General features: G+C 45.0%; 1 protein-coding gene across 3 annotated transcripts in view; it reads left to right on the top strand.

Annotated features, from left to right (window-relative positions):
• Positions 1 to 21,009, top strand: part of RPS6KA5 (ribosomal protein S6 kinase A5) — a 196,316-nt gene that overhangs the window by 148,881 nt on the left and 26,426 nt on the right. For all 3 annotated transcript variants that reach the window (XM_027552731.1, XM_027552732.1, XM_027552733.1), the window contains 3 exons: positions 2,670 to 2,753; positions 4,908 to 5,011; positions 20,464 to 20,614. In XM_027552731.1, coding sequence (XP_027408532.1) covers positions 2,670 to 2,753; positions 4,908 to 5,011; positions 20,464 to 20,614 — 339 coding nt within the window. The remainder of the gene's footprint in view (positions 1 to 2,669; positions 2,754 to 4,907; positions 5,012 to 20,463; positions 20,615 to 21,009) is intronic.

Genomic DNA, 21,009 nt, shown 5'->3' with positions numbered 1-21,009 from the left:
AGAAATGAGCCATAAACCATATAAAATTATACAATTATTTTTATTTATATAAAATTATTGACCTATATGTATCATAATTAAGTAGTTTCAATACATTTGTTATCACACGGTTTAAATAAATTCATTACAGTCATTATCTCTGAGCTTAATTGTTCAGCCAATAAAATTGGGAATTTTATCACTTCTGTATTGGAGCTTCCCAGATGTCTCAGTAGTAAACAGTCCTCCTGCAATGCAGGAGATGCAGGTTCAATCCCTAGGTCAGGAAAATCCCCTGGAGAAGGAAATGGTAACCCACTCCGGTATTCTTGCCTGGGAAATCCCATGGACAGAAAACCTGGTGGGCTATAGTCCATGGGGTTGCAAAGAGTTGGACATGACTCAGCAACTAAACAACGAGAGCCACTTCCCTCACATTACTAGGATGGTGTTCTTTACATTTAAAATTGGTAAATAAGAAGATGGAACCTTGCTGGTGGTAGAAAAATAGAGTGTAAATTGGAAAACTTCCTCTAAAATAGTTTTGTAATGTATTTTAATGACACCCACGTGTAACCCAGGTAGCAACAGTTAGAACTGGACATGGAACATCAGACTGGTTCCAAATCAGGGAAGGAGTATGTCAAGGCTTACATATTGTCACCCTGCTTATTTAACTTACATGCAGAGTACATCATGAGAAACGCTGGGCTGGATGAAACACAAGCTGGAATCAAAATTGCTGGGAGAAATATCAGTAATCTCAGATATGCAGATGACACCACCCTTATGGCAGAAAGTGAAGAACTAAAGAGCCGCTTGATGAAAGTGAAAGAGGAGAATGAAAAAGTTGGCTTAAAGCTCAACATTCAGAAAACTAAGATCGTGGCATCCAGTCCCATCACTTCATGGCAAATAGATGGGGAAACACTGGAAACGGTGGCTGACTTTATTTTTTGGGGCTCCAAAATCACTGCAGATGGTGACTGCAGCCATGAAATTAAAAGACGGTTGCTCCTTGGAAGGAAAGTTATGACCAACCTAGATAGCATATTCAAAAGCAGAGACATTACTTTGCCAACAAAGGTCCATCTAGTCAAAGCTATGGTTTTTCCAGTAGTCATGTATGGATGTGAGAGTTGGAGTATAAAGAAAGCAGAGTGCCCAAGAATTGATGCTTTTGAACAATGGTGTTAGAGAAGACTCTTGAGAGTCCCTTGGACAGCAAGGAGATCCAACCAGTCTATCCTAAAGGAAATCAGTCCTGAATATTCATTGGAAGGACTGATGTTGAAGCTGAAACTCCCAGTACTTTGGACACCTGATGCAAAGAACTGACTCATTAGAAAAGACCCTGCTGCTAGGAAAGATTGAAGGCAGGAGGAGAAGGGGACGACAGAGAATGAGATGGTTGGATGGCATCACCGACTCAATGGACATGAGTTTGAGTAAACTCCGGGAGTTGGTGATGGATAGGGAGGCCTGCGAGAAGGCAATGGCAACCCACTCGAGTACTCTTGCCTGGAAAATCCCATGGACGGAGGAGCGAGGTGGGCCACAGGGTGGTAAAGAGTCGGACATGACTGAGCGACTGAACTGAACTGAACTGAAATGCCTTTAAAATTTCAGATGTAGCCAAATGAATGTATATTATTAAAGAAGAATTATTTTTCCCCTATTTAATATATCTGCATAAGAATTCAGATATTTTTCTCCTTTATTACACTGAGATATGATCCAATTGGTCATTTTTTTAATTACTTGATTTTTTAAAATTTATTTTCAGGTTGATATATTAGCCCTACAAAAGAGAAACAACTGCCTTTAAGAGACAGTGTTCTTTTAGGGCAGCTCTGCTCATCAGCACTGAGCCCACCATTGGCAGTGCCAGACTGAAACATGATGATAAGATCTGAAAACCTCTTTACACCCTTTTCCATCTTTGGGTTCCCGTTTTCCCTTCTTAACATTTGATCTTCCTTTTCCCTTAAGGTTCCCAGTGTTTTTCCAGTCTTGCTGATCTGGAAATAAAGTCATTCACCCTAAAAGTTAGTGGTGAAGAATCGGCCTTCCAATGTAGGAGATGTAAGAGACATGGGTTCAGTCCCTGGGTCAGGAAGATCCCCTGGAGGAGGAAATGGCAAACTACTCCAATATCCTTGCCTGGAGAATCCCACGGACAGAGGAGCCTGGTAGGCTGTAGTCCACAGGGTCGAAAAGAGTCGGACACGACAGCGTCTGAGCATATAGCTACGTCCATACAGTTCCCCTTCTAGGGCTTTTTGTCTTCTTACGAGAACAGTTGTAAAAAATCAGTGATTGGAATATATACATGTACAGACAAGAAGAGTGAGCGAGTGGCTTCATGGGTGGATGGATTAATGAATGATAGCAGGGTTTCAGGGTTTAAAAGGTTTACCCATTGACCCCATACTGTTGGGGTGGCCAAAATGTTTGTTTGGATTTTTCTGTTAGAGAGTAACCCAAAAACCTGAATGAGCTTTTGGCCAACCCAGTATACAGATGTGTGCACACCAGCTTGTCCTGGTGAGAAGAGTCTGTCAGATGGATTCTGCCACTGCTTTGCTGCTGTGGTATGTCTTGACATTGCCATGTGGTGTTAACTCTTTTTGTCAATTTTCATACTAGCTTAAAATTAAATCTCTTTTTCTTTGTTTGATTGTTTTAAGGCTGAAAGAGCATATTCCTTTTGTGGAACAATTGAATACATGGCACCAGATATTGTCAGAGGGGGAGACTCAGGACATGACAAGGTATGTTCTGTTTTTGACACTTCCTGATGTATCTCCATAAGATGTATAATAAGAATCCTACTTGTACTTTTACTAGACCCACTCCCACAACAGATGTCTTCAGTTGACAAGATTAGGACTAACAATTGGAAGGTCTTACCAGATCCATGCCCACAATATTGTCTTAAGATAACAAGTACATAAGGCCCTGACAAGGCCAGTGAGTGGGGCACTCTCCCTTCTGATGTCTGTGTCAGAGGCTTTCTCTGTCCTTTTTATACTTCAGGAAAACTCTGCTACACACACACATACAAAAAGAACCTACTTAGTAACTTGGGCTCTTCTGGTGTTTCCTTTTTTTTCCCCTTTCCTTTGCATACACAAGCATATTATGATATCTAGTATTTTGGAGGAAAAAGATAATAGAAAGTTTAAGACATTCTAGATTTCCCTTTTTTTCCAAGTTTTGTTGATGAGGATAATTTTTTGTTTTAGAGAGTAATACTCTTGTTAAGGGAAACCACAAAATCGACTAATTCCTGAAATAATAATTTTTCTGTTATTTCCATTGTGTCATGTCTTGAGCAAAGCATCAGTTGTAACCCTGATTAAAATAAAAATCACTTTGGTTGCATGTGATCTGGCCTTTTAGGACACAGCTGAGCCACAGTGCAGTGCAGAGGGGTCATGGGCGCCCAGACAGCCCCTCCTGTTCCCACTGGAGTCATGCAGCTTTGCATTCAGGATGGTCTAAGTTTGTTTTCCTAAGCCCTCTAAGAAAAAGCTCGGTTTTTTTTACCCTCCTCGCTTCCCTTTGAATGTGCAGAGTCAAAACTGTAGATGAGGCATTCTGAGTAGTTTTAAAATCTAGGTCAGATATTTCTTCTTCCTGTAATGGCAACCCACTCCAGCATTTTGCCTGAAAAGTCTCATGGACAGAGGAGCCTGGCAGGCTGCAGTCCAGAGGGTCACAAAGAGTTGGACACAAATAAGCACAAAGTCTTGGATTAAAGGGTACAGATTTGTTAGATTTGTTTAGTTCCTTCGTAACACTTTTGCTTTATTAATAACATTCTCAAAATAAAGAATTCTGTATTTTTCACTCCTCATCTCCCCATCTTCCTCATTCCCTTTCGAAATCTTACATACACGGTGGGAATGTCTTAAGGGCGGAGAATCAGTGGTCACCTTGCTAATGACCAGTCATGTATTAAAGAGCATGGATCCTGACTCAGATGACAGTAAAACTGCTTGTCTAAATAAAACAACTGAGATTTGGTTTATATGTTATTGTTACATATTTTCTTTAAAATAACTCTGGGCTCACCAATTCTACATCATCTCTCTGAAACCTTGGCCCTGAAATTTGGAAGCAGAGTTTAAAATTTTAGCTTCAGTTAATTTCTCATTGGTGTCAGCTCATATATTCAGCAGGTATTGAACTTGATTTGCCTAATTGTCAAAGAACTAATTTTCAATATATCAAGATTCTTTAAATTTAGTAAATATATATATAAATTGCTATATGTAAATTAAATATATAATTTGTTATGCTCTCAGTTAACTGGTTTTATAAATTGTTTTCTAAAGTAGACCACATTTTATATTATTTTCAGCCTTTCCATTCGTCCCACAAACTAAAGACTGTTAGATTTATGTGATGTGTCCCGTAAGAGGAATTGATTTAGGTGGTTATGAAAAAGTAACTCCTTTTGATGGGTTATTTTTCATTTTCATTCTTTGACTTTAAGAAATTTCATATTTATCAGAACTGAATAATCAACAAAAATGCTGATTAATACTTTTTCGCCCTATTATCAAAAGTCTAAATATTTTGCTTAGTTAAAATTTTTTAATTTCACTTTTAAGAAAATTTTTGAGGGAGACGGAGAGGACAGATTGGGGGTTTGGGGTTAGCAGATGAAAACTGTCATGTCTAGACTGGTTAACAGCAACGTCCTACCGCACAGCACAGGGAACTGCGCTCAGTGCCCTGTGATAGATCGAATGGAAAAGAGTGTGGGAAGGAATGTGTATATGTGTGTGTGTATACACACACGTATATATATATATAGAACTGAGTCACTTTATATAGCTGTATTTTGTTCATTTTTCTTTTTTTATGAGATATAATTAGTTAATATTCAAGAAAACGAAATGTCTGTTATTTTATAGGCAGTTGACTGGTGGAGTTTAGGTGTTCTAATGTATGAATTACTAACTGGAGCATCTCCGTTCACTGTTGATGGCGAGAAGAACTCCCAAGCTGAGATATCTAGGTAAGACCTGACAAAATAAAATAAATGTGTTGTTTTCTCTAAGGGCCTGATCAAATTTCTGCAATCTGGCTGAAAGAAAAAATGATTTTTTAAATGGCATAGACAAAAATGGTGTATAACAGTAAATTGCCAATTATATTTCCATAGGATGTAGCTTTATAACCTTTACATCTCTTTATACTTTAGGTGCCCAGTTAGATCTTACTTTTCATAGTGTTGTAACTTTGTGTGCTCCAAAGCATTTACCATACTGTCTTAAGAAAAAAAGAAAGTGAAGTTGCTCAGTCGTGTCCAACTCTTTGCGACCCCGTGGACTGTAGCCTACCAGGCTCCTCCGTCCATGGGATTCTCCAGGCAAGAGTACTGGAGTGTGTTGCCATTTCCTTCTCCAGGAGATTGAAGCCGGGTCTCTCGCATTGCAGGCAGACGCTTTACCCTCTGAGCCACCAGAGAACACAACTTAGTGTTTATTTGCTGGGTACTTTTTCCCAGTGTATACATCATGTAATTTCTTTGTGACTTAAACATAAAGAAACAGTAGTTATTTTTCAGATCATGGATATAAACCCAGTAGAAACAAATACCCTGAGGTCACCGTCTTGTAGGTTATCATAGCCTTATTCTGTTCCTTTCCTTCAGAGCAGTTAGCACAAGTGCAGCGCTGCATTTTTGTTTGTATTATTTGACGAGTGTGTCTCTCCCACTGGATTGTGAGCTCTGAGAGCCGGGGTGACTCAGGCTTTGGTCCTCACCATGTGCGCTTGGAGGGCTCACCACGCAGAATTCAGTGAATGTTTTCAGAATGAAATGAGTTAATGAACAAATAAATGAAGCATGATAAAGCAGTATACTGATTACTCGTTATGTTTTTGTCCAATTTTTACTTGAATTTTGTAACTTTGAGAACAGATTTGACATTAACCATTGAGACTTCCACCGATTACCACGATGGAGTAACAGGGACCAGGTTTACTTCCCTTCCTGAACAGTTTTTTAAATGGGTAAAAATATATGAAACAACAGTATTGAAGACTTTGAACTCCAGCAGTGAAGCCCAGTGAACGCTGAGAGACGGGAAATAAACGAGGTGAGCCCCTGTGACTTCCGAGTTTAGGCCTCAAGAGAGGATGCAGGCTGCAGTTCAGCAGGGAAACGCCGTGGAGCTGTGACGGAAATGACGACTCAGCAAGGCGGGCGAGGCTGGAGTCCGCAGAGCAGAGTGCTGGAGAGGAGGAGGCTGCAGAAAGAGAAGTCCGGAGCTCTGTGGGAGGAATCCTTCAAGTATTAGTTAGTTAAGCACTGATAAGGACATATAGAAGGAAACTACTCAATTTACTTACCTAAGATGTTATTTCTCTTCAAATTGATCTAACAGATTCAACACAATTAGAATCCCAACAGGCTTTTTTTTTTTAGTTGAAATTGACAACTTGGGTCTAAATGCATAGGACCTAGAAGAGCCAAATCACCTTTGAAAAAGTAGACCAAATTTGATTTGAAGACTCATAAGCTATGGCAACTAAGACACTGTAGTGTTCATATCAAGGCAGACAAATCACTGATGAAGTAGAACAGAGAGTCCAGAAGTAGAACCACAGAGATTTAGGTAACTGATTTTTTCTTTTATGAAGTTCAGTATCAGTTTTGTGAAGAAAAGATAGGTTTTCAACAAATGATGCTGGAACCATTGGCTATTGTGTGGGGGGAAAATGAACTCTGCTAAATACTTCTTGCTATAGAAAGATTTTAAATGTATCACAGGCCTAAAATTATAAAAACTTCTGAAAGAAAAATTTTTTTGGCCTTGGGTTAGGCAAAGGCACAAAATGTGCAGTCTGTAAAAGCACACATTGATAAATTAGACTTTATCAAAATTAAGAGCTTCTGCTTTTCCAATGAAACTTTCAAGAGGCTGGAAAGACAAACCACAGACTGTGATAGGGTTACAAATTATGTCTATTGATAAAGAACTGGTATCCAGAATACATGAAGAGCTCTCAAAACTCAAGGGAAAAACCCTCCATTGTTTTTAAAAGGGCAAAAGGTTTGAACAGTCCGCCAAAGAAGATATATGAGTGGCAGATGAGCACATAAAAAGTGACCAACATCATTAGTCTTCAGGGAAATGCAAATCCAGCCTCAGTGCAGTAGCTCTGTATGCTCCCTGGAATGACTAAAAATAAAGCTACTGACCATATTAGGGCTCTCCAGGGAAAGAGTACCAATGGGATATACATACACATAAGTAAAAGACTTATCCTAAGGAGTTAGCTCACCCAGTTATGTCAGCTGAGAGGCCCATGACCTGCCTCTGAGAGCTGGAGGTCTGTGGGAGCTGCAGCAAGCCTAGTCCAAGCGCGATGGACTTAGAACGAGAGGAGCCAGTGGTGTGAATCACAGAAAACGAGTGTCCCAGGTTGAGCAGGCAGGCCGGAAGGGGCTAGGCCCTCTTCTCTGCTTTTCTTTCTGTTCAGGCACCTATGGATTGGCTGGTGCCACCACATTGGGAAGGGGATTCAAATACCAGTGTCGTCCAGACATACTTTCTCAGACACACCCAGAAATAATGTTTACTCTCAAACCAGTGACCCAGTCAAGTGACACTTTAAGTTAACCATCACAAGCCCATCCCCATCGCCCTGACCGCCATTTGCATCTCCTTAAACTATACTTGGTCTCCAATAAAGATAATAACAAGATTGTAATTCCACCTAACATAATATGGCTCTACCGCCAACCAATTAACCCCTTCCCCAGAAGAGAACATCAAGTCCTTGAGTGGTATGGTAATGTTCTCTCTTCCCTTTGAAATCCCATAACTTAAATACTATAGTATAAATTTAAAATACTTAAATACTATGGTATGAAGTCAGCATATCTTATTGTATATGTGAAGGAATAAGGCAGGGAAAAAAACAAACATCTATTTATACACACACATATTCATAACAAAACAGGGAAGAAATACTCCTGTCAGTAAAGTCCCCATTTCTGTAAATGCTTACATAGAAACGGGGTCTATGTCACCAGTCTGTAGAGTCTGTGTAACCTGGGGTCATAGCTGGTATCTGTAACTGCCTTCTTCCACCACCCACTTTGTATTCCCTTTGCCTTCAGCAAGTACCTCAGACTGGGGGGTGACCGCAGCCTTCATTCCCAGAGAATCTGGCCGCTGGTAGTCCTGCCTGCGTTGAGCTGCTGCTTTTTCAGTTGGCCATCACAGGGCATGGTGACAGCAGCAGACGCCCCGATGCGTCTCCTGTGTCCGGGCGTGCTCGTCCCTGCCTCCCTTGTGGAACAGTAGTCCAGCGTCCCGTGGTAGTAAGGGCCGTTCATCCCAGCCGCTGCCACAGCTCCTGCTGCCGCTTGCTTCAGAGGCATAAGGAAGTGGCTCGGTGGCCATCTTAATTTCCAGTTCAGTGGAGTCACTGTTAAATCTCTAGGAGGAAGCATTACTTCCCCTGGAACTAAGACCTTTAGGCCAGCAGACCATAAAGTCATGGGAACAGAAAGCAAACATTTTGCTAGTGAATCACTATGGATAAGAGTAAGTGGCCCCACTCCCGTATCTGCTGCTTGATTTCTGGACTCGTGAATCCTGGCTATGAGAGAAACGGCACCATATACTGGATGGAGATTCTGAGGGTTTTTGCCTTCTGGAGAAACTTGCCACCCTAACTTGCATGATAACTGAATTTTCAAATGATCATTCTACCATGATATCAAGCCAGCTGCCTCAGAAGGCTGCAGAACACGATTAAGACCAGTGAATTCCATGAGCATGGTCTATTGCTGTACTTCTTTTGCTATGAAGTGAGTTCCTTGATCAGAAACAGTGCTGTCCAGATACCATGATAGTGCGTAGGGAATTTTTTAAGCCTGTGGATCACAGTTTTGGCAGAAATATTGCTTGTAGGAAAAGCAGTCCATATCCGTAGTGCCTGCTCTAGTTAGAGTGAAAATCTGTCCCTTCTACAATGACAACAATCTGGTGTAATCAACCTGCCACCAGAAGCTGGCTGATGACCCTGGGAGTTAGTGCCAGATAAGGTTCTCAGTGTTGGTCTCCACGCAGTGGCCTGAAGCCAGATGAGCCTTGGTGAGTGGAAATCCTGCTGCTGAGTCCAGACCTCAGCTCCAGCCTTGCCTCCATGGCCACCTTGCCCATGAGTCTGCTGGCTGATGACAGGGTTCGCTGGAGAGAGGCTGACAGACCAGCATATGCATTTGACTGTTAAAACCCTGCTCTGCTCAGGTCATCCTGCAGTGAGCACTCACATAGGACACAAATACCTCACATTTTTGCCCAGAGAGGTCTGTCAACAAAGCTTTCCCCCAGACACCTCTGTCAAGTAGATTTCCTTGTCACCAACTTTCCACTCATATTCCAAGTCCCTGGCCAGCCAAATTGTTGGCCACAACCCATTAATGAAAACAAAATTACAGGACTGGCGGTGTCCTTCCAAGTGCAGAGAATGACTAGGTGCACCGCTCAGGGTTCTGCCCACTGGGAAGGTTTGCGCTCACCTTTGCACATCGTGCAGAGCTGTTTGTGAGCCAAGCCTGAGTCTTCTGTCCCTCTTTCAGCCACAGCAGGGTCTCCCCGTGTGGCCATCCATAGATGCAGACTGGTGGAGAGAGGGCGGCAGAGCCGGAAAGGGGACCGTGAGCATTTAGGCCGCGTCTCCACGCAGCTCATGGCATCTTCAGCACCTGCTCAGTCCAGTCTCGTGTTTGCTGTTTCCACTTGATGGTGGAGTATTGCTGTGCACTCCCAACTCCACAGCTTAATGGACCAGATAAATGGGCATCTCGGTGGCATGTAACTTCGGAGCCCAGAGTTAAATGTTCAGGCCAAGCAGCAGACCAAGAGCTCTTTCTCAAAAGGGGAGTGGTTATCCTCAGAAGATGGCAGGGATTTGCTCCAGAACCTGAGCGCTCTAGGTCACCACTCAGGGCTACCCAAGGCTCCAAACAGCACCTGTCTGCCACTTCCAGTGCCCCTGGGTCTGCTGAATCAGAGGAACCAAGTGAGAGAGCAGCTTCACAGTGGCCTGGACCCTTCTCTTGTTCTGGACTCCACTCAACAGCAGTTTTTCAAGTCACTTGGTAAACTGGCTGGAGTAACACACCAGCTTCCCACGTCCTGAGGCCCGCCAGGCATCGTGCCCCTTGTTTTGGTGGTAGGAGAGGCCAGCTGCACCAACATACCCTTCACCTTGGGAGAGCTGTCTCGAGGTGCCCTGCACCACTGGACTCCTAGAAACCCACTAGGGTGGAGGCCCCTGGATTTGGGGCAGATCCGTCCCCACCCTGTGTCACACAGGGTCCCACCAGTGAGTCTCAAGTCATCGCTACTTCTTGCTCAACAGGTCCAGTCAGCCTAAAGCCACCAATGCAGCGGACCAGCGTGGTTGTCTGTGAAGGAGAAAGGCAATCAAGAGCTTTGTGAACTGAATTACGACATAGGGCTGGAGAATGGATAACCCTGGAGGCAGGACAGTGAGGGTACATGGCTGGCTTTTCCAGCTGAGAGGAGCTCCTTTTGGTGGGACTGATGGACAGGGTGGAGAAAAACCAGAGCTTGTATTCATTTACTCAAGCAATGAAACCACGTCTGGTCCAGCAGCTGCACCTGGAGCTCCCACCTGCCTAAATCTATAATGATACGCTGTCTTCTGCTCGGGTCAGGCGGGCGAGCTCAAGGGCGCTGCAGTGGGAAGCTGCACTCCCGCCGCTTTCTTGTCCTCGCTGGTGGATTGAGCCTCAGCAGCCCCGGAGACACCCCTCCGCTTTCTGACTCGCCATTTCCCAGGCGGAGGCGGTTCCGATGGCCTCCCCTTGGCCCTCCCTGCCGGAGCCGCCCTCACTCCTTAGGTCCGGGCGCCGGTGCGGGCTCCCGCCAGCTGCCGAGTGTCTCTGTCCCAAGTTTGCATCCGGCCCTGGGGCGGGAATCCCAGGACAGGGTCAGGGATGGCTGCATCCACTGTGGAGATGAACCTGCGCTGGAACTGGGCCTCCTCAAGCCCCTCTCTGGCCGATGGGTCTCCTAGAATTCGTGTCGGTTCAGAACCAGAGACCAGAGGCCCCCGAAGGCCCGACGTCCCCCTTTGCCCCACGAGCGGTTACTCTGCTGAGAGGCTGGAGGTCCCTCTGGGGAGCGCTGGGAGGAAGACGCACAGTCAGCTCTCAGGGTCCTTCCACGGGGACCCACGCTCCCCTCTACTCAAGAGGCTGTAGACGTGTAACTGGCTCGAGTGTGGGAATTGACGGAGGGGCTGGACGGGGGAGGGCAGGAGCCGTGACAGGGTCACAGGAGCCTCGCGGGTGATGGGGGTGGCCATGCCCTGGACGGTGCACGTGGGCTCACAGCTGTGTCTGTGTGTGTGTGAGAGAGACTGCATTTATCAGATTGTGCACTTTACATGTTGAGTTTATTGTACCTCAATTTTACTTCAGCAAAACTGCTAAATTTTTTAGAATGTGCCTTTTACAGGATAGATTAAGAATTAAATAATTTCTCACTATTCTGGCTTATTCAATATCAGAACTAAGTGATGAGAAATATTTCTTGTTAAAATCAAATTTAAATCGTGCCTATTATTAAAATTCTCGACATGACTTTGCTTATTTTAAATGTGCTTTTGGACAGTTTGAAAATGCATCCGAAGTATAGGAAACTTTGACCACAGTCTTGAGAATTTAGGTCCCGTGCAAGGTCATACCTGTCGTGGTGACAAATGACAAAACCTAATCTGACAAGGTTTAGCAGCGGCTCCCCTGACTGGTTCCCTCTTTTTGATCCCACACACACAGTCAGTCTTCTCTCACAGTTTTCCTTTCCACCACAGCTCTGCCTCTAGAGAGACAGTATGTTGCTGGTCTCGATGGCAGGAGTATTCTGAACCAGATGATTTTCAAATTTAAATTGTTTTATTGCCCTTAGATCAGTTAGTTGGCATTCTGATTTTAGCAAGAGAAAGAGTCTGAATCAGATTATCTAAAATCTTGAAACTAGAGTAGATTTCTCAAGAGTTTAAATAGGACTCCTTCCCTTTAATCCATTAATTATTCACTGTCTTGTTATTAATAGTTTTATGTAAAGCGTGGTGTTAACTGTGATCCAGGGGGTTTTGTTTTGTTTCATTACTACACGTTTACAAACAGTGTAATAGCTGAATTATCCGACATTACTTTTTCCTCCCAAGACAGTCATTCTGACTGTCTTTCCTGGTGTAAAGTCTTTCATAAATAGTCTATTCTTTACAAAATATGTACCATTCAGATAAATGTATCATTATCTTGTCTCCAGATGTCTTAATTAGCCAGTGCTTTTTCTGATTGTTGAATTCCTCCGTTCCTTAATTATTGCACTCTTCCCCAATCTCTGCATTATTCCTTTAGTTTTTATTTGAGATGCTTCAAAATAATGTATTATCCAAATTATCTGTTTGCCTGTTGTTATCTACAGGTAGCCTAAAGTCAAGACAAATGTGTTTTTCTGGTTATCAGATTTCAAACTGTGATAAGGGTTTAGAATGAGATGAGAACTTTCTCCTTGGTATAAGAATCCCTTCACCAGTTACCCAGATGGGCATCTCTTTTCTGTCTGAGCCATCAGTGAACAGATAGCACTGTTGTATATTTTCAAGGAATCCCCTTCCATTTTTGAACTTTAGCAGGTAGAATTTCTCCCCCCTTAAAAAGAAGTTGAAATTAGCTTCCTCTAACCTCTGCACATTGGAGAAGGCAATGGCACCCCACTCCAGTACTCTTGCCTGGAAAATCCCATGGACAGAGGAGCCTGGTGGGCTGCAGTTCATGGGGTCTCTAAGAGTCAGACGACACAACTGAGTGACTTCACTTTCACTTTTCACTTTCATGCATTAGAGAAGGAAATGGCAACCCACTCTAGTGTGTTTGCCTGGAGAATCCCGGGGACGTGGGAGCCTAGTGGGCTGCCATCTATGGGGTCGCACAGAGTCAGACACAACTGAAGCGACTTAGCAGCAGCAGCAACCTCTGCACGTAAATCCTAGTCCTGGGCCCCGTCCACTAAAGAACAAAGTAATTCTGTTGTTTCTTCCATACCTTGCATTAGGCCTCGGACAATAGTTTTATCTAGGGCAGGTCTTCTCGTTCTCTTAACTGTTCATGTGAAATCATTTCTAGATTCTTCATCCCTTGGTACCGTTTAGAATAAAAATTAAGTTTTCAACATCCAGATCTGGATGATCGATCGCTCTTTGGCTTTTCTTTGAGTCTGTTTCTTCTTTCTGTCTCACGTCTGTGCATTTCTCACGTGTATGTTTCCCACCCGCGTGTCCGGCCTCTGTGTAGCGCTTCCTCCTTCAGGGTGCGTGTTGCTGCCCCACGGGTCTCCCCTCAGCCACCAGTCTCCTGGCAGCTTTTCTGCCTCCCCTCCAAGAAAGAGCCTCTCGCTTGCCTGGAGCTGCGTAAATCAGGATGATTAGCTTTGCCTCTCTCCTGGGTATCAGGACGTAGAGGTTCAGTCGGCAGCTCTTCTGTCATCTCCACAGGGTTGTTTCTATCTCACTCTCTCTGACTTGGACATTTACAAAATATATGCCAAGAAATGTTTATGTGGAATTTTATTACCCGTCAGTAAAGTGTATTTTATTCATGTTTCATTGTGCTGTTATACGCATATTGTTATATAAATTCAGGTCTGAGAGTTATCAAAATCATGGTTTAAACAGACTCTAGTTGTGTTAAGTCAGGGCTTGGCAAACTATAGCCTGCAGGTCAAATCCATTCAGCTCCCTGCTTTTGTGTGGCCTGTGAGATAAGAAAAAATGAAAAGGTGAACAATATTTTGTGACATGTGAAAAGGATGTGAAGTCTGAGTTTGGTGTCCATCAATAAAGTTTTATTAGAACACGGCATGGGCGTCCATTTAGTGTCCTGTCTGGCTGCTTTTGCGCTGGAGTAGCACTGAGAAGTTGCCCCAGAAGCCATGCAGCTTCCAGAGCCTGAAGAACGTACTGTCTGGCCTTGTTATTACTTATCTAGTATCTGTTGCTCAGTAACAAATGACCTCAAAACTTAGTGGCTTAACACAGCAAACATTTATAACCTCAGGGTTTCTGTGGATCAGGAATCTGGGCACAGTTTAGCTGAGTCCTGCACGTCAGGGTCCCTCACAGGCTGCAGTCAGAGTGTTGGCTGGGCTCAGTATCTCAGGGCTCACCTGGGAAAGGGTCTGCTTCCAAGCACAGGTGGTTGTTCCCGGATTCCGTTCCTCTGGGTTGTAGGACTGTGAGCCTCAGTTCCTTGTGGTGGGGGCCCCTGCAGCATGGCAGCTTCTTCATCAGAGCATGCAACAGAGAGTCTGCTGGGAAGATGGGACGTTCTGTTACCTGATGATGAACGCACCGTCTTCTCATCTTTCCTGTATATTTGTGGTTATAACAAAGCCTCGAGCTCCAGCTGTATCCGCGAGTATCCACGAGGCTGTGGATACACGGAGAAGAGCGATTGTGGGGATCTCGGGCGCCTCCCCACCGTGTGCCTTTTACAAAAAAGTTCAAAGATCCCTGGTTTAGGTAAAAATGTATTTGTCCTTCCAATGAGTGTTGGAGCCGGGGCAAGGGCACTAGCCAGAGAACCTCACCTCGTTGTTCTTTTTCTTTAATATTTGTTTGTTTGGCTGCACCGAGTCTTGGTTGCTGCACACGGGGCCTTCAGTCTTTATCGTGGAATGCGGGGTCTGTGGTCCGGTGGGGTCTTTTTCTCTTTTCAGTTGTGACATGCGAAGCCTCAGATGCTGCACGTGCAGTCTAGCTCCCTGACCAGGGATGGAGCCGGGCCCTGCGCTGAGAGCACCAGGGAAGTCCTGCCTGCGTTATTCTTAATTATCCAGCAGACTTGGCCTCAGAAGATACAGGGTAGGCGGGTCAAGAAAGAACTCCGAAAAAAAAAAAAAAGAAAGAACTCCATAACAGGCAGAAGCAAGGGGTGGTGTGGGACGGTCCCCCCAGCGCAGCCAGCTCCGTGGCTCCGTGAAGGCGTGCTCCTGTGGAGTAGTGGGCTGAGGGCCCCCCATGCCAGCCTCTGTGCCCAGTCACCTGTGTCATGTCCTTGAATCCTTACAGCATTGCAGCATGTGCTGTCCTGCAGATGAGGAGCTGCGGGGAGGTGGACTGGGGCTGACTGCAGAGCGACCGGAAGTGGCTTTATGCTCTCTCCAGGGTAGCACTTGGTTCCCTGAGGCTGTATTCTTTCCTGGTGAGGCAGATGCTTATTTCAGGTGAAGGATTAGGAAGGGCTGGCCTGTAGACAGCAGTGGGATTGATTTCATTCATCTCTGGAGTGTTCAGTGAGTGATTTTTAACTCCTGAGAGGAAAAGAAATAGAAGGACATGGTTCTTGCCCTAAGAAAACTTACATGTCATTTGGGAAGATATGGAATGATTAGGTGACAGTTGATAATGAGAGACGGTGTTGACTGATGGCGAGTGGTAAGAGGAGTGCTGTGGGGATCCAGGGGCGCGGGGCCTTGGGGTTTGGGAGCATCAGGGGTGCCCTCCTGATGGAGCCGCGGGGTGGCCTGGAGCACGCATGAGGGGCAGGCAGAGCCTGGGGGCTCCGTGGCGTCCTCGCCAGCCTGTGGACGGCTGTCTGCGAGCCGTGACCCTGTAAATGAAGTTCGTTTCATCATTCCGAATCTAAAAGGACCTCCACTACAGTTTAAAGCACACATAAGGGGAAAGCAGTGACAGGAATACCCAGCGGTGAACACTGCTGAAGTAGTTCCTGCTCATCATCTTCACCTGAATAATGCTGTGCTCATACTAGAAATACGACTTCCCGTTTTGCAGTTTTTGTGTACATTTATGAGCATCTCTAGTGACAGACTCTTCATAAACATGATTTTGTACTGGCTATGTGTCATACCACTGAATAGATGCTTTACTGTTCCGCTCATGTTGAACAGCGATTTAGAGTGAGTCAAGTGTAGCGAAAAGTTTCTAACTCAGGTAGGCACGTAAGTGATGCTGTCATTTTGGGACCACTGGGGAACCAGAAAGTGAAAGTCAGTGATGACACGGGGAAGACTGAACTTACAGACAGCAAATAGAAATAATCAAGCCATCTTTTGCCTTCTGCAATAACAGTTAAAAAGTTATCTGCAAGCATGGCTCAAGTGGTGAAGAATCAGGTTTGATCCTGGTTTGGGAAGATTCCCCTGGAGGAGAAAATGGCAACCCACTCCAGTATTCTTGCCTGCAAAATCCCATGGACGGAGGGCTACAGCCTATGGGGTCGCAGAATCAGACTTGACTACGCACGTGCGCACTGATAGAGACTGAGGAAGAAAGCTCCTGGTTTAGGAAGTGGAGAACAGTTAGACGTCTGTTGCTTCAGTGAACACTTGTGCAGGACTTGCTATGGGCCAGAGCAGTGCTCTTGGCTCCACAGAATAAAGGAGTAAGACTGCTTTTTGTAAAAAAAGAGAGACAGTGCCTACTCCTGTTGAACTTACATGTTATTTGGGAGAGATAACTAATAGATAAACATGTGATAGTCTGTAAATTCCATGAAGAAAGATAAAGGGAAAGTTAGAGTGTGGGAAAAGCAGCAGTCTTATGGATGGGGGCGATGGGGGCGATGGGGCTGAGCACAAACCACTGTCTTGCCGGCCACTGAGAACTTTTCATTGGGATAGTTCTTTGTTGTCATGTTTTAGTGAACATACGAAACACATATGCAAGCTTCATAGTTTTACTGCTTCCACCACGTTTTATTACGGGAAGTTTCAAATATTTGCTGCAGTGGACACCCACATACTCAGTGCCATGATTCTACCATGAATATTTTACCATCCTTGCTTATTACATCTCTGCCCACCTCTTCCTCCATCACAGGTTTAATTTTAATCTTGATGTCCTCACCCTTTACTCCGTTAATTCTTTGGCTAATTGGTTATGGATTTTTTTTTTTACCATAGGGGTTTTCAGAAACCTAAACATCCATAATCAGAAGAAATTTTATATTCGTTTATATATTATTATATATTTTAATGTTACTTCATTTGGTGTTTACATGTAATTTCTCTATCCATTCGGAGTTTACAAGGCGAGGCCCTTGCTTTGTTCATCTCCTTCCCAAAAAGCTCATTCCCTGGGACGTGTGTCAAATCATGCCCACCTTTCCTGTGTTGATTCGTCATTTTTTAAAAACAATGTAAGAAAAAAAACCAACGTAACCCTTTTGTATACGCCTATTTTTCAAGTGGTGTCTTCTGTTCACTCGATATGGCTGTTAATTTATTTTACCACTGTTTCATTTTCATAATACATTTTAACATGTAGTTAGGCAAATTCTCACACTATTTTTCAAAATTTTCTTAGCTGTGTTATCACTTATTCTTGCAAATAAATATTAATATTATCCAGACTCTAAAATATCTGGTTGAAATTTTAATTCGTAGGTATATTTTTTCTTTCCTCATTTGAAAAACAAGGATAATAAGAACCTTTTGATAGGATTGTTGCATGGATGAAATGATAATACACTACACCTGAAGTGTTTGACGTGCTGTGTTGATTCAGAGCTGGTTCTGATTTTCCAGAGGGCTCTAAGATTCATTTAGAAGCAAGAGAAAACAGTCCTGGGTTATTAACCAGTTGAGACACCACAGGACCGGTGCCTTCACCAGTCAGGCGGGTGCAGTTCATGTCTCAGGGTAACTTCACAGTAACCACACACCCGATGCTTCATGTCCATCTTGACCTGAGCGTTCCAGGGAAACTGTGTTAGAGGAAGGTAAGTCCGAGGTCACCCCCTCACAGGTGCAGGGTTGAGCCTGCCGTCTCCTCCCCTGCCCGCCCCCGTTTCTGGCCCTCACAGCGTCCCCACCTTGCTGAGGAGCCCGTCCCACTGCACTCCCCGAAGGAGTGGTCCTCCGCCGCCTCCAGGGAGGCCCCCGCTGGCCCCGCTTCTCGCTGGGCGGTTTGCTTCTGCTGCTTCCCAAGCCGCTGTCCTGGCTTGGGAAAAGGGAGGGTTCAGAGCGATGGCTGTGTGTTCTGCGTGTTCCCTCATCAGCTCTGTCTTGGGCAGGAATTCCTGCAGATTTCTACTCGTTTCTTCCCGATCTGATGCCCTTCTCACCCACATCTAGCCTGCTCCTTCCCTGCGTGTGGACCTCCGGCCCACCTGTCTCAGTTGCACACCGTGCTGCTGTTTGTGTGTCCAGACCGCTGCCCTGAAGTGTGCACACGCCTCCTGCTGCTCCTCACAGGCTGGGCATCTCGGTGGAGCCGTGCCTGCCTTCAGGGCTCACTCCCCTCTCACCAACCCTCTTTCCCTGTGAACCCAGCACAGTCAACAAGACTGACCATTCCTTCCCCCAGCACCTGGTATGGAGCAGACTTCCAGTAAACGTGGGTGACTCCAGTATAAGAAGTACTAGTACAGAGTCAGGATCCTCAGAAGGAGTCAGCAAGCTGCTTCCTGCTGCACCTGGTTCACTCATCAGCAGGAAATCTGGAGCCTCGTCCTTCCACATGAGAAACCTGTGGCTGCAGAAAGCAGGGTGGAGAAACGGGCAGGCTAGGCTTGCCTTCCCTGCGGGACAGGCTGCGCACGCCGTGTGTCCTTCGAGGGGACCCTCTCTCATGCTGCAGCCCTGACAGACGGGGTGTCAGGGGATGCTGCTGGGCTTCTTAAATTTTTATTTGGCTGTGTCGGGTCTCAGTTGCAGCTTGCAGGCTCTCTCTGTTGTGGCCAGCGGGCTGGGTCATTGCTCTGCAGCGTGTGGGATCTTACTTCCCCGACCAGAGATCAAACCTGCACCCCTGCGTTAAGAGCACCCCTAACCACTGGACCCCAGGAATCCCTCTGCTGTGCTCTGCTTGCTCGTGTTTTGCTTGTTCTTTCAGCAGTGATTTAGGTTCCCAGGTTGGAGTGTTAGGTGTAGAGCGAGCTTTGAAATGAACAACGCTGCTGGAATGCTTAGTTGGAAGTGACCGTCTCCCCGTCACTCCCTGAGCCCAGTGCTGCAGGCCGCCTGTTTCTCGGGGCTCCTTAGGTGAGGGAGGGGGCAGGGAGGAGCTCGCATCTGTCTGGCTTCTGCTTCGTTCCGGGGCTGCACCAAGCACCACGCACCAGGTCCATGCTCGTGTCAGCAGTGATGCCCGCTTTAGGCAGGTCCTGCTGTTGAGAAAACAGTTGTGGAAGCTCTGGTATGAGAACATTGATGAACTTTTCTAAGGTCACACGGCCAGTGTTACCTTGAACCTGATCCAGATGGGCTCCAGAATTCCTGCTCGTATCACACTGTAGCTGTCTCTTAATTATCTTTTTGTTCCAAAACAGTGTTACTATTCTGATGCACAACAGGGGATCTTTTTCCAGCCCAAATAATTGAGAAACTGTTCATCTCCACATGTACTGTGTTAAGCTTCCTAATTTCCATCAACCCCTTCCATTATATTTTTCTCATTTAACTGTTGTTCCAGCTCTTAAGAGGGACAGAGGTACATTAGGATTGAATTGGTTTCTTCTGTGACCTTAGAAGAATTTAGAATATGATCATGTTAATTTTTTACTTGGCTGTACTGTCGGTAACGAGCAGAGCCCGCTCTGTCCTGGAGCACCATGTGCCTTCCAGGGCTCCCTGGTCTGTTTCATCGTCGCTGATCAGGAGGAGGACGTTCTCGTCCGTGACGAGCCCCCAGCTCTGATGCCCTTTTCAGACACCAAGGCCGAGCCTCCTCCAGGTGGCTCTGCTCCCTGTCTGGGGCTCCTGCCCTCCGCATCCCGCTGGCACCTTCTGTTCACTGGCACACGGGGCAGGGGAAGCGAGACGGGGTAGTTGGGGTTTCACTCGTCCTTGCAAACCTGAGTACCGATTTTCTCTTCTCTGAAATTTATTAAAGTTGTTTCCATTGTGAAAGCTTTCATCATAGAGTCTAGTCCATAGATAGGAGATCTAACTCAATTCCAAGCCTTTTTTATTTTCCCCCAATTAAATATTTGAATAGTAGTTTCCCATTATGGACTTACTTTGTGGCTCAGACGATAAAGAATCTGCCTACATTGCAGGAGACCCAGATTCAATCCCTGAATCGGGAAGATCCCCTGGAGAACAAATTGGCTACCCACTTCCATCTTCTTGCCTGGAGATTCCATGGACAGAGGAGCCTGGTGGGCTGCAGTCCACGGGGTCCCAAAGAGTCGGACACGACTGAGCAATTAACACTTCCCATTAGGATTGACATACTGGAAATAATCCAGTACTTTTTGTTTCTGCTATTTTGAGTTTCAGAAATTTGATTTCATAGTATCTCAATTTAAATATTTTATCTCCATTTTTCACATATAGTTGAATTTCAGAGTGTGTCACACCATAATTGTTTCTGCAAAGAATATGGTCACTATAACTTCACCCTCTGTTTATTTTAACAGCAAGTTTTATCTGCCTACAGGAGAATATTAAAGAGCGAGCCTCCGTATCCCCAGGAAATGAGTGCTGTAGCCAAAGACCTGATCCAGCGTCTCCTGATGAAAGATCCCAAGAAAAGACTGGGATGTGGTCCACGAGACGCAGATGAAATCAAAGAACACCCCTTTTTTCAGGTGAAACACACTGAGCAGATGGTGTTCTGTGCCCTGCTGTTTTCAGGGTGCTTGGCGTTCTTGGTGAAATGAGCGAACATGGGCATTTCAGAGCCATTTTCTCTCCGCTTCCATGGTGTTATCCCTTTTTCAAATGACAGAACCCTTTAAGAAGGATTAGAATTCTACTTGTAAGGATCTCTGTAGTCTTTTTTTCTCTTTAAATGAAGTGAAAATGGGAAGGATCCTATTAACAATTGTTTTTCTATATATTAATTGATTAGAGTTTCTGAGTATTGGTTTCCATTTGTGATCTGGAAATGTAGGCATATAGACTGAGGAGACTTGTACTGAATTTTTTAGGCTCACTTCATGAGCTGTCACTGCCACTGTGTTATGCTTTTTAGATAGTCATT

This window comes from Bos indicus x Bos taurus, chromosome 10, assembly GCF_003369695.1.
Source record: "Bos indicus x Bos taurus breed Angus x Brahman F1 hybrid chromosome 10, Bos_hybrid_MaternalHap_v2.0, whole genome shotgun sequence".
Lineage (NCBI taxonomy): Eukaryota > Metazoa > Chordata > Mammalia > Artiodactyla > Bovidae > Bos > Bos indicus x Bos taurus.
Note: the sequence above shows the minus strand (reverse complement) of the source record. Positions and strands in the feature narration are given on the sequence as shown.